General features: G+C 50.5%; 2 protein-coding genes across 3 annotated transcripts in view; one reads left to right on the top strand and one right to left on the bottom strand.

Annotated features, from left to right (window-relative positions):
- The window catches only part of triqk (triple QxxK/R motif containing), a 59,329-nt gene that overhangs the window by 37,248 nt on the left and 4,428 nt on the right, over positions 1-17,653 (bottom strand). The gene's annotated exons all lie outside the window — the stretch shown is intronic.
- trib1 (tribbles pseudokinase 1) lies at positions 10,338-16,555 on the top strand. 2 transcript variants are annotated; one of them, XM_061821491.1, is made up of 3 exons: positions 10,338-10,892; positions 11,448-11,740; positions 13,899-16,555. In XM_061821491.1, the coding sequence occupies exons 1-3, from the start codon at positions 10,575-10,577 to the stop codon at positions 14,344-14,346; spliced, it is 1,059 nt and encodes a 352-aa protein (XP_061677475.1). In that variant the 5' UTR covers positions 10,338-10,574; the 3' UTR covers positions 14,347-16,555. The 2 variants fall into 2 exon arrangements, with proteins under 2 accessions (XP_061677475.1, XP_061677483.1); XM_061821499.1 differs by lacking the exon at positions 10,338-10,892 and adding an exon at positions 10,914-11,263 and having other exon boundaries at positions 13,899-16,554.

The raw sequence follows: 17,653 nt of genomic DNA, 5'->3' as shown, positions 1-17,653 counted from the left end.
CCGTCATCCTCGACATGCCACTTTTGCGTGTGTTTGACGCATTCCCGTTTTTCTGTCTTTGCGGGGCACCATCTTCATCGACATGCCACTTTTGTGTGTTTGACGCATTCCCGTTTTTCTATCTTTGCAGGGCACCGTCATCCTCGACATGCCACTTTTGCGTGTCTTTAGCACATTTATGTTTTTCTATCTTTGCGGGGCACCGTCATCCTCGACATGCCACTTTTGCGTGTGTTTGACGCATTCCCGTTTTTCTGTCTTTGCGGGGCACCATCTTCATCGACATGCCACTTTTGTGTGTTTGACGCATTCCCGTTTTTCTATGTTTGCGGGGCACCGTCATCCTCGACATGCCACTTTTGCGTGTGTTTGACGGATTCCCGTTTTTCTGTCTTTGCGGGGCACCACCTTCCTCGACATGCCACTTTTTTTTCCCCCATCTCTGTGTGGTATTCCCGTTGTCGTCGTCGTCGTCACGGTGTGTTGTTATTTTTCTATCTCTGTGCAGTGCCACCTTTATTGCTGTGTCTATTTTTTCCTTCAATGTTCTTTCCAAACTTTGCGCACCGGCGTGTTCTTGTTTATGTACCGGCGCGGCCACCGTCCTCCTCGACAAGCCGCATTTAACTGTATCCGTGTCTTCGTTTGGTGCGGCAGGAATAAATAAGAGGTCCGACGTCAAGGAGGAGGACGGGCCAGACTGGGGCGGCCAAACGAGAACCCGGGACGGCCTGGGAACGGTCGTCAGTGGACTGAGGGGGTCTATCCCGTGAGGATTTAGTAGTCCTCGGCGGAATGCGGGTTCTCGGCTCTCACGGCTGAGCGACACAAACACGAATTGTGTCCTGGCTTTGCCCTCTTGCACATGACTGAGAAGTGACGGAAGGCGTCTCGGAATAGGACCCTCGGTCACGGGGGGGGGGGGGGGCCTTTCGAGGAGACCACCGGGGGGGGGGGGGGGGGAATGTGACACCCACCCGAGAGGCGGCGAGATCAGCGCTCGCAGGACATTTCGTGTTCCCGGCAAAACTCTTGCGAATCGTGTCCCACAACAAAAAAAAAAAAAAAATGAAAGTAGAATCTTTGGTGCGCGTCACGACTTTTTTTTTTTTTTTGGGTTGTTTTGGAAAGTTTGTTGCCGCGGCGACGCAGCGTAATTAAGCGCCGGCCGCGGATTGCGCAACAGGCCCGGAGCGGATGCAAAGGTTGCTTCATCCGGATGCGTCCTCGTCCTCGTCCTGCCGGCGGGGTGTCCAAAAAGTCCACAAAAAAAAAACAAACAAAAAACTAAAACTGACACTCAAAACCTCTTTTTGGATCACATACAGACCCGAGCAACAAGTGGCTATCAAAAATAACTCCAAGAATAATGCAAAACATGAATTATTGCATAGTAGCACGGCTGTGTAGTTGACTATTATCGTTCGGGTGCACAAATTTGTTCAAAACCGAAAAAGTTGCCAGTAATTATCCAAAACGTGACCAAAAGCTAGCAACAGATTGTTGAACACACACGGATAACAAAACTCACGTGCATATATTCTTGATCCTCCGCAACGAACGGCCGTCGGCTGCAGCTGACTGAGCAGTTGTGACCATCTTCACCCGTGCGTCGGTATTTTCCACAACATAAAATAATAATAATAATGCACACGTCTTTTTTTTCATTTTTGGGGAAGGTTGGAAAACGTGAACATCACTCATTCATTCATCTCAACGAAGAAAGATGATTCGGCTAGCGTGGAAAAAAAAAAAAAACGTAACCGAAGGCGGCGTGATGGGAGAGGACACGCAAAGAATGTTTTTGGTTTTTTCGGGGGGTGGGGGGGGGTGTTATGAATATTATAGGAGGGCCCCATGATTGTCTGCGAGGGGATTTCCTGTGGAATGAATTTCATGTGCAAGCGCTTCTGTTTTAGCTGCACTTATGCCACTGCTATTATTATTAAAAAAGGGGGAAAAAAAATGTTAGTCCCAAGACCGACGTGGACTTTCCCAGCTCCGGAATCCATAATTTTTTTCAAATTTGTTATTTTTTTTTAAGGGAACGGCAAACGTGAAACGCACAACGGAACGTCGCCTTGTCTGAAGACGAAATGATTGAAAAGATCGTTTGGAGCGTGGCGTGACAAAATGGCCTCCGGGGCAAAAAAAAAAAAAAATATGGAAAAAAAAAAAAAATTGCTTCGAAAACAATGCTAAAAATGTTTATGCTTATACATTTCACAATCGCATTCATGTTCTGTAATAAAAACTTGTAACCAAGGACTCCAATCCAAAGCAATGACAACATATATCGCTTGCTCCCTTGTTACTAGGCAGACTTCACGGGGCACAAGCATTCCTGCCCCATTTATGACTATTTCGCATTATGGAAAGCAAATTCACACGCGTGCTTACGGACATCCATCCATCCATCCATTTTCCTAGCCGCCTATCCTCACGAGGGAGGCGGGGAGCGCCGGGGCCTATCCCAGCTGTCAACGGTATAACCTAAACTGGTCGCCAGCCAATCACAGGGCACATAGAGACAAACAACCAATCACATTCACAATCACACCTACGGGCAATTTAGAGTGTCCGATAAATGTCGAACGTTTTCGGGATGTGAGAGGAAACCCCCGCAGGCGCGGGGAAAGCACACGCAAACGCCGACACAGGCGGGTTCCGGGATCGATCCCGGGACCTCAGAACGGTGACGCCAGCCGAAACCACCGTGCCGCCGCTCACGAACATTGATTTCGCAATTTAATCACCGCTCCGGTATCCGAATCCAAAATCCACGTCGATCAAACGTATCCCCGAAAAGCGACGGCAGTGTTTGTGAAGGAGCTCCGCCGTTGCGCAAGCCGTCGGCCGCTTTCGCCCAAAGCAAACGGCGTCGTTCTAAGAAAGAGGAAAGGCAGGTTGAGCTGTGCGAAAGGTTAGTTTGGGTTTTTTTTTTTCCCTCCCTCCGTCCGCCCCCCCCCCCACCCCAACCCTTCTCGTTTTCCACTCTTTCATCTGACACACTTGCACAATTCTCCGTTCCGCCGGCCGAGTTGAGCAACGCGCGCGCTGATAACGAAATGAAAGCCGCCGGCGAGTCACGCAACGTCCGAGCGATGTTTTTCGAGGGCCTGCACGCTCGCCCGCATTCCCGAAACGGTCGCAAAAGGCCGGGTGGGTGGCTGGCGACCCGGTTTTGCCGTCCGGTCGCATTTCTCGACGCCCCGGGCGTTGAGTACGGGGCGAGGTCGATCAATTTTTTCGTTTTATTGCGTGTACTGTAGATAGCGCGTCATTAGGCGGAAGCTAATCTGCTTGGACAAACATGTTCGGATTACGTGGAAAAGTGCCAGTAAGGGCAGCCCGCCTGGCTCACTTCTAAGCACACTGAATTGCGTTTAAAAGGATCATAATGAAATATGTTTCATGAATAATTCAGTTTCAGTGTCGATCAAAATATTAGCGGTGCGCTAATGCTATCAGCGCTAGCGTTAAACTCTGTGTACCGAGGCTTATAACCAAGTGCGCTAACGCTAGCGGTGCACTAATGCTAGCAGCACTAGCGTTAAACTATTTCTGTGTACCGAGGCTTATAACCAAGTGCGCTAACGCTAGCGGTGCACTAATGCTAGCAGCACTAGCGTTAAACTCTTTCTGTGTACCGAGGCTTATAACCAAGTGCGCTAACGCTAGCGGTGCACTAATGCTATCAGCGCTAGCGTTAAAGTCTATGTAACAAGGCTTATAACCAGGTGCGCTAACGCTAGCGGTGCGCTAATGTTATCACCGCTTGCGTTAAACTCTTTCTGTGTACCGAGGCTTATAACCAAGTGCGCTAACGCTAGCGGTGCACTAATGCTAGCAGCGCTAGCGTTAAAGTCTATGTAACAAGGCTTATAATCAGGTGCGCTAACGCTAGCGGTGCGCTAATGTTATCACCGCTTGCGTTAAACTCTTTCTGTGTACCGAGGCTTATAACCAGGTGCGCTAACGCTAGCGCCGCATCACCGCATATATTGAAAACGTCGCGGCTTGTGGGCCGGAAATTAGAAATTAGTCATCACAGCCATTCCGCTTGGTTCTGTTCTAAGTTGTTCTCTCTTTTGGTTGAGACGTACGCGATCGCAGAAACACGATGATCAATCACCAGATTACGATCGATGACGTCGAGTGAATGGCGGACATTTTTATCCACAGCGCCAGTCGACATTTTTTCAATTTCTCACGTGTTGAAAGTGACTTTTCGTTTAGTTTTAAGCGTCTGTCTTTTATCTAGAAAGAAAAAATAGCTAAGTAGTTGAGTGGCGTTCAACCCGGCTCTGTTCTAAGGCCCACTGATTTATTTTGAAAGACGCGGTGAAAAGCACATTTCTTTTGAAGGCTCCAGTTCTTGACCGTACCGTAGGAAGTGACATTCCACCGGGTTGTGTACGAGGCCCCCTGCCTTTTCATCTATTGCTGTGCTACCTCAATGACACGTGTCCGTTTTTTTTTTTTTTTTTTTTCATTTTTTTTGCAGAAATACTCGCGAGACGGCATCCACAGTCGATTTCAGATCCCTTTTTCACTTTCCGCTAGAGGCGCAAACAATTCACCTGAAAAACCGTACAAACGCTTTCCTTTCCCAAGAACGCGCCGCCTTCGCCGAGCGCACGAGGCGCAGTTCCCCACGACGCAAACGGAAAGTCACCGTTCCGCGTTTGCCGATTTTTAATAAACGGACAAGACTTTCATGCGAGCGCTGACTACGCCAAAGTAGTTACATGGTACGCGCGCGCCATTCCTACGCGCTAACCTCAGTCACACATTTTAATTAGCGCCCGCATAGCATTGAGCGTAGCTCACAATGGCGTATTCCAAGTACTGAAGAAGAATTCCCAAACGCGCGAGTCACTCGACTCCGCGTGGGAACGCCGCACAAAGTGACACAAGTGCCGCGCTTTTCAACCGGAATGTGAAAAAAATGTGACGCGTAGGCGCCGGCCGCACCGTTTTTAACACGTCGCGTATGAAAACGCGTCTCGCGGCGTCCGCAAGTAACGATTTCATTTTCGTTTTTCAGGGTTCAGAAACGGTGCAAAAACACCCGGGTCAAAGGGACTCGAGCGGCTCCGCGGTCGCTCCCCCCGCCGAGCTGCGCAACGGCGCCGTGTTCCCTTTAAGAGGCCGGCAGCTATCGAAGCTCGTCGAAAAAAAAAGGGATCCGGCTGCGCGGATGTGAACGAGTCCAGATGCCGTCTGCGGTATCCTGTCCTCACCCGAAGGACATCCTGCTCGCCGCGCTTCGCTCACCCCCCCCCCCCCCCCCAAAAAAAAAACCCGCCTCGCGCTCTGCGGATGTTTACGTCGCGCCGTGATTGATGGCGAGACGCCGCGTCTTCCGAGACTTCAGCGTTTGCGCCGACCTCGGTTGTCTTCGCCGATGGAGATTTGAGGGAAACCGACGTGTTCCTTTATGATCTCATGACGCATTTTTGCGCTGTGATGAGATGGCAAGTCTCGTACGGGGTCCGCATTCCAGGCCTTATATAGACCCGAGGTGCCAGACGATACCTTAGTCCCCACCTTCTTACTGTATTCTTGACAGGAATAAGTCCAAAAATTGCTTTAATAAAGTAACTCCTCTGTCTTTGCAGCCATGTTAGCATTTACAGGAGGCCCTTGAAAAAATGTAGTTGAAAAATGTCCTGACAAACGGTAGAATCGTTGAATCGGGCCAGAGCTAGCTCATGCTAACAACATTGAGGCTCTGGTTAGCTAGGGGGGGGGGGGGTTAGCACCTTTCCACGAAGCTCGTGTATTTATTTGAAAGGCGTCACCAATCTGGACTCGATTCCCCCCCCCCCCCCCCCACCGAACGAGGAAGTCGGACCCGCTCGCTACCGTACGTGGCGTTCGCCGGAAAAGGAGGAAGCGCGACGGGAACGGCCACCTCCACGCGCAGACACAAAGCGTGTTTTTCGACGCGGTTTTCTCGCTGGGGGGTGGGGGTGGGGGGATTTTCCAGACGCGCTCCCGGCCGTAACGTCGCTCGTAACGCGAGCCGGGTGACGGAAAAAAAAAGCGGTCCCCCCTTTTCCCGGATGCGGGTTTTATCCTGGTTCTTTTGGTGCCGAGTGAGCGCAAAGCGCAAATTGACGTCAAATTCCCAAAACCCGCCGGCACGAAAATGGGAGTGAATGTGGGGGGGGGGGGGTGGCCTCACAGTTCTGAGGACCCATGTTCGATCCCGGACCCGCCTGTGTGGAGTTTGCACGTCCTCCCCGTGCCTGCGTGGGTTTTCTCCGGGTACTCCGGTTTCCTCCCACATCCCAAAAAACACGCAACATTAATCGGACGCTCGAAATTGCCCGTAGGTGTGATTGTGAGTGCGGCTGTTTGTCTCTACGTGCCCTGCGATTGGCTGGAAACCGGTTCAGGGTTTACACCGCCTTCTGCCCGTTGATACCAGCACTACCTACGACCCTTGTGAGGATAAGCGGCTAAGAAAATTGGATGAATGACTTTGGCTTTAGGGTCACTTTCAACCATCAAGCAGAGACACAAGCGGAGGTTTGCGTTGAAGGGGTTTGGTTTTGACATTTAAGCTTTCAGGTTTCAGGGTCGCGTTTCAAGGTTTTTGGTTTTAGGGTTGCTTAACAGTTGGGTTTAGGTTTAGGGAAAATATGTAAGCGAAAGTGAAGAGGTGGGGGTTGGGATTGGGGGGGGGGGGTGAATGGATAAGCGTCAAAACCTGAATCAAAGTCTCCTCGGACCCAAAATCGCACCTGTCCCGGTTTTTGTGCAATCCTGTTTGCAAACAAACCCAACAAAAGGCCGACGGAAACCACCTTTGGACGGATACCCACGACGAAAACCGCTCCCGTGTGCGGGGACGGGGGGGGAGAGTTCTGATGACGCCTCCTAAATACATAAATATCATTCATTTCTTTGTTCGGAACAGGAAAACAACATTTGTAAGGAATCGTGCAGGCTCGGACTGGCCTGTGGTCTCGCAATACATTTTTTTTTTTTTTTTTTTTTTCCAACCAAAAGGCAAAAATGAGTCACGGAAGCGCTCGGATGACTCACAACACTTTTATTAACGATAACTGCCGACTCGCACAATCGAAATAAACAGAAACCGCCAAAAATAAGCCCGAGCACCGCACGTGCAGTCGGGCGGCTCGTTACCGCTTTAGAGCGCCTCGTCGTATGCTGCGAGTGTGCGCGCGTCGCGGGGAGCAAGTGAGCATTTTTCATTTTAATTTTGGTTTTTTTGTCTGATACGACGGGTTAGAGCGCCTCGTTGTCGCAGCGTAGACAAGCCCGGCGATGGCAGGAAGCTATTTTTTCATGGCTCAAAACATGAAACGATAAGTACGACGCAATATATTTGATTTTAATAAGTGGTATATTGAAACAAATATGAAAAACTGGAGAGAATCCGGTCCCAAAAGAAAACTCTTGGCTCCCTCCAGCAGCCTTTCCGGGAAAGTCAGCTGAAGTAGGCCAGCAGTTTATGAAGTGCGGACATTTTTTTTTTTGTTCTGTTCTTCCCGGTACGTCCAAAAATAGATCAGTCGGGAGTGACTCTCCAGGTACGACACGGGCTGGGCTCATTCCTGAAGGCTGCGACGTATGAAAAACGTTTTTCGCTTGGCGATCGGGGCGAGAACCGGAATGTCGACGAGCCACCGGCAAGAAAAAATGGAATCCCGACGGCGACCTCGAAAAACTGCACAATCGAAAACAAAAATCAAAAATGAAAAATAAGTTTGCGTGGCGTCCAAAAGCAAAAGTTTCCTTTCGGCCGGCACACGCCGGTGACTCAGCGCAGATTTCGAGCGGCACAATAACCAGTTTTGTTTTTTTTTTTTGTTTTGTTTTAACCTCAGAGGAAAATGACGTAACTACACAACAACAACGACGACGACAACACGCACTGACTCACAACCTCGAGACCGACGTTTTTTTTTCCGTCGGGAGAACCAAGAGACTTTCTCCACGTAATATTCCGAGTCATATTACTAATATTTTTCACGGCGGGGTTACGAGCGCAAATCCTTCAACCCTTCGGCCGGCGGACTCCCGCCACACTTCCCGTTTGTTTTTTTTTCTTTCTTTTGCTTCCCGTCGCCGATCTCGGGTAACCTCCCGGACGGCTGACGTCGCGCGCGGCCCGCCGGACGTCCACTTCCTGTTTGAAAGAGGAAACCCCCCCCGTCCTCGTCCTCGCCCTCGCCGCGGTGATAAAAGCGGTTGAGTGACTGTAAAAGTCATGTGCGCCGCGATGACGACGCCGATTGCGAAAGCGTTTTTTCTGAAGGCCGGGAGGAAATGAGCCCGAGTTGTTGTCGGTCAGGTGATTCGGTATTTTTTTGTTGTTGTTCGTGCGGATGTCTCTGCTGCGTGTGAATTTCGTTCTACGGCGCAACGATGACACCAAAACGCTTTCGACACCTCGAGAGTGACTCGAAACCCGTCCGTCGCAGATCTCCGAGGCTTTTCTCGAAAACCGAATCGGATCCTTGAAACCCAAATTCAAGACCGAGCCCTAACTTTAACCCTTCGACGGGAACCCTTAGACTGGACTTTGAAACCTTTAACCCCGTCCTGAAAACGTAATCCCAGGCTGAAAACCCGTGACCCCGTCCACTCGGAATCCACTGGTACTTGGCGGCTAGGAAGCCAACATCGTGTAGCCGAATCCGAAAGACAAGACCCGCGCCGCGGCTCCTGAGATCGACGCCATCGGAACTCCGATCAACAACGTCGTCGATAAATGGTTGAAATCGTGTGACGGTACGCGTCATCTCTCCAACCGGAACACCTGTGGGAGCGCCCCGGCCGATTTTGCTCACTTTCCGGACCTCGATGCGTCGTACGACAGCTACAACAACAACTCGGAACCCGAACCCGACTCGGGGAGCTCGACCTCGGTTGAACTCCCGACTTCGCGCAGCCGGAGCTTCCTTCCTCGAAACCGTCCCCGTGTGAGCGCGGCGTCGCAATTTCCGAGCCCGTCTTTTGAGGAAGTCTTTGCGCTGAGTGCGGCTCCGCTCCGTGAGAACAGACGGCGTGAAATTTACGCAAATTTCGACGGCTGCAGAAAAATTTCTCATGACTTCTTCTGGACGCTTTGGTTGTTTTTCCACAAATTGTATTTTTAACTCAGATTTTGGAAAAAAAAAATTTCTGGCACGGTGCATAAGCTTCTAAGCGTTAGCCTCACAGCTCTGAGGTCCCGGGTTCGATCCTCCCCGTTGACAGCTGGGATAGGCTCCGGCACTCCCCGCGACCCTTGTGAGGATAAGCGGCTAAGAAATTGGATGCAGTTCCAAATGACAAAAACGGAGCCTGCCCACGCTAGCTCGATTAATAACAAATATTGTTACATTCGCTGTTTGGCAGTCACAACATTCAAAATATATTGTTTACATATTGCACAATCCGCACACCCTTTCGCTCGACACCTTGTGCCGCAACAGGTCAGAGGTCACGGAGGCCGCGTAGCATTCAGCTGACGGCCGACTTGTTTACGACGCGGACGCGGGCCCGCTGGACCCCAACGTTTGTTCACACAACAAACATGGCCGCCGGCGTCGGACGGGACGGCACGAACGTGAAGTATGAATGATGACGTCGCATAGGAAAAAAATGAACTCTTTACAATTGTTGAATAGGCAGATTATTTGCGCAATATGTATAAAAAGTGATGTATCAAAGAAAGGGATACATTACAGGGTTTTTTTCTTTGTGTCTGGTCATAATGCATTTTTGACTGATATACTGCCAATAAAAGTTATTAAAATTGGAGATTCATGGTCATTTTAATGGAACAAACATTTGACCCATTTAATAAAAAGTCCTACTAAAAGGAAAAAAATGGGCGTGGATAAATGCTGGAAAGAAAAAAAAAACGAAAGCAAACCAAGTCAAAAAGCAAATGTAACTTCATTATTTCATCATCATATACGTTTGAAACTTGAAGTTTGAAAAATGGGAACATTTACATTATATTGTACTAAATTAAAAGTAAATCCGACGAGCAAATGATTGTTTTGGAAATATTACATTCAAAGTGAACAGCAACGTTAAATGAAAAAAAATGTAAAACATATTAAAAATTCACTTATATTTTATATATTATAATAATGAAATATTTTAAAATAAATTCTATCAAATATAATTTTATATTATATTAAAAGTAACAAAAAATTAATTGAAATGCAAAAATCTAAATTCATGGCAATTATAATGAGTGTCAATTTTCAGTCGTTGGGGGGGGTTCAATCGTACTTCATAATTGAACTGCAAAAATAAGCATATGAGAGAGGGAGGGAGGGAGGGGGGGGGGGGGAGAGAGAAAGAGAGAGGTGGGGGCGGAGCTTGTGACTCGAGCGAGGCGTTCGCGGTCCTCTCGCTGAGTCGTCGCCTCTCTCTCGAGCCGTGAGGGGCTCTCTACCTCCTCCTCCTCCTCCTACCTCAACCCTCGTCGCCACCCCCCCCGCGGAAAACCACAACAACAACAACAAGGACTCGCAAATGGATAGCGGGACGACGGCACTGTAGAAAGAACCAGCGACCTCCACTCACAAGCCGGGATGAGCGTCCCGTGGAGCGGCCCCGCGCCCGCCTGCGTGCGCCCGGCCGGGGCGGCGCACAAGCGGCTCGACTCGGACTCGGAGGCGCCGCAGCCTCCTCCGGCCAAGCGCGCCCGGAGGCTGAGCGGCGAGACCGGGGAGGCGCACGGAGGACTCCTCGGGACCGGGGCGACCGCCGCCGCGGCCGACGTCCCCGCCGTCACCCAGCGGGGCCCCTCCAGGATCGGACCGTTCCTGCTGGTGCCCGCCGCGGCCGAGCGCGACGGCGTGCACTGCCGCGCCGTGCACGTCGACACCGGCGACGAGCTTCTGTGCAAGGTAACGCGCAGGCGCGCGCCCGCGGCCATTGTGCAACCGACGTCCCTCTCGGCTATGAATGGCGCTTGCTCAACCCGCAGTTCGGTCGACGCTGTCACGCGAAGGCGCTCGTGCGTCACGCCGCGTCTTGTCGCCCCTTTGTGACACGGCGGAAATGCAAACCGGAGAGATGCTCGCGATAAAAAAAACAAACAAACAAAAAAAAAAAAAGGCGCACTTGGTGCCCCCCCCCCGCGGGCCTTGTTCAAAGTTCCGCTCGCAAAAGAAGGAAAACTAAAAGTGTCGCGCGTCGGCGGCATCAAAATGGAATTTACCCACAATGGCCGACTTCCTGTCGGACTTCAGGCCGCAGTTCTTGAGAGTTTTTTTGGGTCCGTCAAGACACCCGATAGAGATGGGGAATGTTCCTTTACCCTCAATTTCAAAATGTGTCCAAAATGGCCACTTTCCCATTGGACTTCGGACTCGCGTCCATTTTCAGCTCAATTTGCGCTACGGGCTAATTTTTTTGCAAAATCATCCAAACGATCGAAAGTGACCACTTCCTGTTTACAGGTGTTCAGCATGGCGGACTACCAGCGGAAGATCCGGGCCTACTGGGCGGCGCCGCCCCACCCGGGCGTGCCGGCGGTGCGGGAGGTGATCCTGGGCGAGCGCGAGGCCTACGTCTTCCTGGACCGGGACTTCGGCGACATGCACACGCTGGTGAAGAGCCGGCGGCGGCTGGACGAGGCGCAGGCCCGGCCGCTCTTCCGGCAGATGGCGCGGGCGGTGGCGCGATGCCACCGCGCCGGCGTCGTGCTGGGCGACCTCAAGCTGCGCAAGTTCGTCTTCGCCGACGAAAACAGGTTCGGTTTGGAGTCCGGTGGCAAAATGTTTTTGAAAGAGGCGACGGATCAGTTTTCGGGGACACGCTCGGAGGTCAGACTTGAATTCTGCCCCCGTCGGGATGGTGCACGGGTGCCTAATGAAGCGTCTAAACCACTCCAGACAACATCTGAGCGCAGGAACCGGCGTTTAATACGAACGGCGGGGCTAACGAAGCCGATTATTTGATCATTAGCGTGATTGCCCAAAAGGTACTAAACGCAGACTCGTGTCGAGGAAAAACCCGGGAAACGTGAACGGGGCCCCTGAGAGAGGCAAAATGTCAGACATCGCGCGTGCGGTGGTGCGTCGGTGCCGTCCGGCTAACCGGCGGCTAGCCGCGGGGGTACCTAATGAGGTGTCTGAACGACTGGCGTGAAATGCTAACCGATGCTAGCAGCTACCGCTAATTACCGAAACGCGAGAAATTACAAATCAAACGGGTTGCTTTCCCTGTTTGCATAGTCCTGGTTTGTGCCCCCCCCCCCCCCCCCCCCCCACCCAACTGCAATGGTGCAGGGGGTACCTAATGTAGCGTCCCGGAGAAAAAAAAACATGGCGGCAGACGCTCTCCCGCGGGCCGCCCGGTCGGGTAGGCGGTTCTGTACTTGCGGAGGCACATTTCCGTGTCTGCCGGGTGGGCGTCGGTGAAGTCGCCAGACGACGAGGCCCCCCCCCCCCCCCCCGCGTGAATTCCTCATTCATTATGAAAGCGTGATGTCATGCGTCCAAATGCTTCCATTCACACGGGATGGCGCGATGCATGAATGAGTCGAATTCCAAAAGAATTTCGGGGAAAGGCGGCGTACAAATACACCCCCCCCCCCTCCCTCCGACTTCCTCCCCCAGCTGGAGAAACTATTTACTCGCTTTAAATGGAGGTCACGCCGGACAAACGCGAGCAGACAGCGAGAGAGGCGACTCCTCGATATCTACCAAGTCTGCGGAACGATGAGTCACGCCGAGGAAACAAAAGGGGGGGCTGGCGGGCTGCGTGCCAGATTATTATTATTATTATTTTTTTTTTTTTGGTGCACGTCGTCGGCTCCAATCTGCGAGGAAAAAAAAAAAAAAAAAAAGCTCCGTTGTGAGCTCGGGTGTCGCCTGTTTAAGCAAGACGGGCGATGCTAACCGGTGTTTTCGGACGCCGCGGCTAAACTGTGCTTCTGACCCAGAACTGAACAGAAAAGGAAGAGGAGAGTCGACAGGAAGTCAAACAAACCGAGGAAACGCGCTAACCTGCGCGGACGACAAAGAGCGAGCCACTAAAGTACGGAACGTCAAGTCAGACGTTAGCCTGTGCTAGCTGCCGAGGCCGGACGCTAACGCTAGCCGGCGGAGCGACGCGACGGCTTTTGGTGATCGTCAAAATTAGCGAGCTGCGCGTGACTCGACGTTTCCCCGGCAACTCGTGTCCAAGCGCTACGTTGCGCCAAAATGGCAGGGAAAAAAAAGGATAGGGAGCAGGAAGTCGCTCGCGCACGGTGAAATCTTTTGTACTGTCCGGCGTAGTTTGTGGAACACAATCATTTTTGTTCCTTTAAAAAAAAAAAAAATGCAGAGGCAAGTCCCGCTAGCTATGCTAAGCTAACTTGAGGCAGAACTATGCTAACCTGCAAGTTGGGATTCTCGTGTTTAAGTACGATTGGGGGCAAAATGAATCGGCGACAGGACCGTGAAGGATAAGTGGAGCGGCGCTGTTGGATTACGACGGCCCGTCAGACTTCATCTGGACGAGAGGAGTCGGCGGAGGAGCCAGTGACTCACGGCGGATTTGGTCGCAGCGGCCACCTCGCACCTGGGTACCGCACCCCTGCCGCCGCCGTATTTAGCCGTAAATAGCAATGACGCGGCAGGAAGGACAAGGCGGCGGGCGCTCGTGGCGGCGGCGCCGATTCGGACTGATGACTCGCGGAATCTGAACCAGGGCGTTGGCTTTTGTTTTGAGGTTATTATTTTTCCACGTCAGATAGCGTCGACACGTGACCGTCCCGGAATGCCAGATTTTTATCATCAATAATGATGACGCAGAGAGGCGACATCGCGCTTTTTCGGCGTGGTCGGGAATTTGGATTAGGAGCGTTGGGTTGTTCGCTCGGTAACTCCTGAACTTGTTTTGTTTTTATTTCTCCCCGCCAGGACCCAAGTGCGTCTGGAGAGCCTGGAGGACTCCCGCGTCCTGGAGGACCCGCGGGACGACGCCATGTGGGACACCCACGGCTGCCCCGCCTACGTCAGCCCGGAGATCCTCAGCGGGGCGGCGCCCTACTCGGGCAAGATGGCGGACATGTGGAGCCTGGGCGTGGTGCTGTACACCATGTTGGCGGGCCGCTACCCTTTCCACGACCCCGACCCGGCCGCGCTGTTCTCCAAGATCCGGCGGGGACACTGTTGCCTACCCGAGGGACTGTCGCCCGGGGCCCGCTGCCTGGTCCAGAGCCTCCTGAGGAAGGAGCCCGGCGAGAGACTCACCGCTTCCGAATTACTGGCGCACCCGTGGTTCCGGCGCCAGACGCCGGAATCCAGCCCGGCGGAGCAGACGGTTCCGTCGTTTGACGCCGAGGACGACGACGGTCTGCTCTGCTGACCGAGAACGGACCCGGCTGTGTACAGTGAACCCCCGCTATCGGTTGGGAATAAGGAAAACCCGAAAAGTAATCGACACCCACCCCAAAGGGGTTAGCAATCGAGTCCGGATGTAGCAAAGCACTTCAAGACCGAGAGGATCGTAAACTATCAACACCGTACTTCGAGCACGTAAACAATCACCCGACATCGATAGCATTAGCTAGCATACTAGCCTAAATACAACGCTGGCGCAAACTGATCTGAAACGGGCAAACAAACATTTGCACTAGCACTTTACACAAACGCTATTAAAGTCATTCGGCTAACCTTTCGGCATCGGCACACGAAACGGGAAAAATTGTAGCGACAAAGGAGACGACCAGGAGAGAAGCGGGAAAAGAAGAATTAGTTTTGTCTGCGCGAGAGGCGCATTCAAGGACCAACGACAAACGCAAATGCGGAAACCTAACGACGATATCAAGACCCTGCCAGATGGCGCCAAAGTCCCACTTTTACCCGCGTCGGCCGACTAGCCGAGACTTCCGCTCGCTAACGGAGGACGAAAATGAGAAAAGTGCGAACGCCAAACCACGAATACGACGGGGTCCACTGCGTACTGTACGGGCATTTGGGTTTTTTTTCTACTGTCGGTGCTAAGGCGGCAAAAGCCAGGACCTCAAGCTACGCTTCGCTCTCGTGACAAGACGCCGTCAGAACCGGTCTCGCGCTCGCCGGCGGCCAATGGGACGGAGGGAGTCTTTTTTTTTTTTTTTTTAACGAAACGCGACAAAGTGCGTCCCACACCAAAGAACAAAGAAACAGCAATCTCCACAAGTTTCGTGGCTAGAAAAAAAATCAAAATAAAAAGCTAGTGTTTTATATGCAAAGTATAGAACAAAATATTTGTTTTGTATTTTAAAAAAATGTTTAGTTTTTTTTTTGGATTAAACAAATTTATTGTGGTCGTGAAGCGCTACTAGCCAAGCAGTCGCGCTACGCTCGGCTGGCTCAACAGATGGCGCCAGTCGCGGATGAGTCACATGGCCCAGAGAGTGACTTTCAAATTCAATACAAGTTCGCATTAAAGCCATCATAATTGATATCGCCACTGGAAGAGGAAAAGGCAACGATTAATATATCCGGAACGAAAATAATTTTGGGGTTCTTTTGTGTTTTTATTTTTTGGGGCTGAAGTAAAACAAAACATTTTTGGGTGTATTTTGTGTACAGAAACAAAAAAAATCAAAAGGGCTGTTTTACAGATAAAGATTTTTTTTATATTTATACAAATATTAAAAAATATATTTTTAAGTTTGGGGTTTTTTTTTTTTTTTTTCCAGAGACATGACCAAAAAGTTGGTTTTATTCAAAATACACACAAAAAAGTGTTTTGATTCTACTTCGTTTTTTTTTTATTATTATTATTATTTCAGACTATTAATGTTTCCTGGATAAGGGGGGGAAAAAAACCCACTTCCGATCCAATAACCGACGAGTGTCGCGCGGCGGACGACGGTACGACCAATCCAGGATTTTGTCTCCGGTTTACTTGTAAATTACGTTTTGAATGTTGAATGCAAAGAGACTCGAGACAAATATGATTTTTGTCCCCCCCCCCCCCCATTAATTTTAGTTGCTTCAGATGCAGTCGAGCTGACACGAGCGCACCGATTGGCGCGCTCTCAATGAAGTGTATGCATTCGTGTGCGTGTGACAACGCAGCGGCAAATAAATCGCCACTGAAATATATTCATCCTCTAAGGAGAAACATGTAAATATGTGTATATTTGAAATGAGTGATATTGAAGAATAAAGATTTTTTTTTTTTCAAAATGGTTTCTTTAAATTGCCCCCCCCATTTATATATGGATTGAAGGAAAGCACCCAGACCTGAAAGGCTGATCCTGGATCCAAATCCTGCTTTGACTTTGCGAAATTCAAAAGAATGCAGAATATTGTATTGCATGACATCATATTTGTAGGCGGGCGCATGGACTCAACGAAATATTCCATCCCTGCCGTTCGCTTGGGAGAAGAAGGCAGCGGTCTGCTGCCCCCGTGTGGCCATTCCAAATATTGCCAAGGAGAGGTCGCCCATCAAATATATAAAAAACAAATTGTTTTATTTTTTTTTTGTAACGAAATGATTAAAATATTGTATGAGTTACAATAACATTAGTAGTCTCGATCACGTGACGTGAATTATTCAAAATGTGGCAAAATAATAAAAAGAAACCTTTTACAATTCCATCCATCCATCCATTTTCTTAGCCGCTTATCCTCACTAGGGTCGAAGGGAGTGTCGGAGCCTATCCCAGCTGTCAAAGGGCAGGAAGCGCGGGACACCCTGAAGTGGTCGCCAGCCAATCGCGGGGCACATGGAGACCAACGACCAATCACACCTACGGGCAATTTAGAGTGTCCAATTAACGTTGCACGTTTTTGGGAAGTGGGAGGAAAGCGGAGCGCCCACCCGGAGAAAAGCCACGCGGCCACGGGGAGAACATGCAAACTCCGCACAGGCGGGTCCGGGATCGAACCCGGGACCTCAGTACCAGCTGCTCCAAATATCTTTTTTGTTTGTTGCAAGCCGATTGAGGCTAATCGCAAAAAAAATAATAATAATAATAATAAAACAAAAGCCTCAGAAATGTTTACAAGTGGAAAATGTGTTTAAGAGCAGCAGGACGAATATTAATGTTAATTCTGTTCCTGCGTTAATCTCCATACAGAAAACGGGAGATTATTGAAAATTCAACAACGGGCGCAGTGTGAGGCGGGATTAAGATGGCCGGGGGGGGGGGGGGGGACACAAAACATGGCCGGGAAAAAAATATTAATTTTAAAAATGTCGCACAAGTCTGCGGCGACGCTTCTCAACGGTTTCCCTTTTCGACGCTCCCGCATGGAGGTAAATATGTCACACCAGGATTTGAATTATAAACATAACGTGATCACATTTTGAAAAGTTGTCCTTCAGCGTAACTTTTCACCGTCAACAATTCGCTGCATGAAATTCACCGTCCGCGCCGGCAGGCGGGGGTCACTTCAGGTCAGAACCGAGCAGCCGGCCAATCGCAGCGACGCTTTCTTACCGTGTGACGTCACGTGACTTGAGAAAGCGTCGCTGCGATTGGCTGGAGAGGCTGACGACGATTCCGTTTGGTGGGATTTTGAGCCCTCGGGATTTCGGGTCCACGTTCTGCAATTTCATAACTTTTACAATTTATTTAATTGCTTTGCAGCCCTTTTTATTTCTTGCGATTCACAATAATTTTGCTCATGACATCGTTTGTCATTTAGGGTCTGTGATTTGTTCATTTAGG

Source organism: Syngnathoides biaculeatus, chromosome 1, assembly GCF_019802595.1.
Source record: "Syngnathoides biaculeatus isolate LvHL_M chromosome 1, ASM1980259v1, whole genome shotgun sequence".
Taxonomy (NCBI): domain Eukaryota; kingdom Metazoa; phylum Chordata; class Actinopteri; order Syngnathiformes; family Syngnathidae; genus Syngnathoides; species Syngnathoides biaculeatus.
Note: the sequence above shows the minus strand (reverse complement) of the source record. Positions and strands in the feature narration are given on the sequence as shown.

What these genes read in the sequence shown, in the direction of transcription:
- trib1 (XM_061821491.1), top strand. Translation starts at nt 10,575, where the DNA reads ATGAGCGTCCCGTGGAGCGGCCCCGCGCCCGCCTGCGTGCGCCCGGCC. An exon ending in GCGACGAGCTTCTGTGCAAG is followed by an intron (nt 10,893 to 11,447) that starts GTAACGCGCAGG and finishes TCCTGTTTACAG; the next exon opens with GTGTTCAGCATGGCGGACTA. An exon ending in GTCTTCGCCGACGAAAACAG is followed by an intron (nt 11,741 to 13,898) that starts GTTCGGTTTGGA and finishes TCTCCCCGCCAG; the next exon opens with GACCCAAGTGCGTCTGGAGA.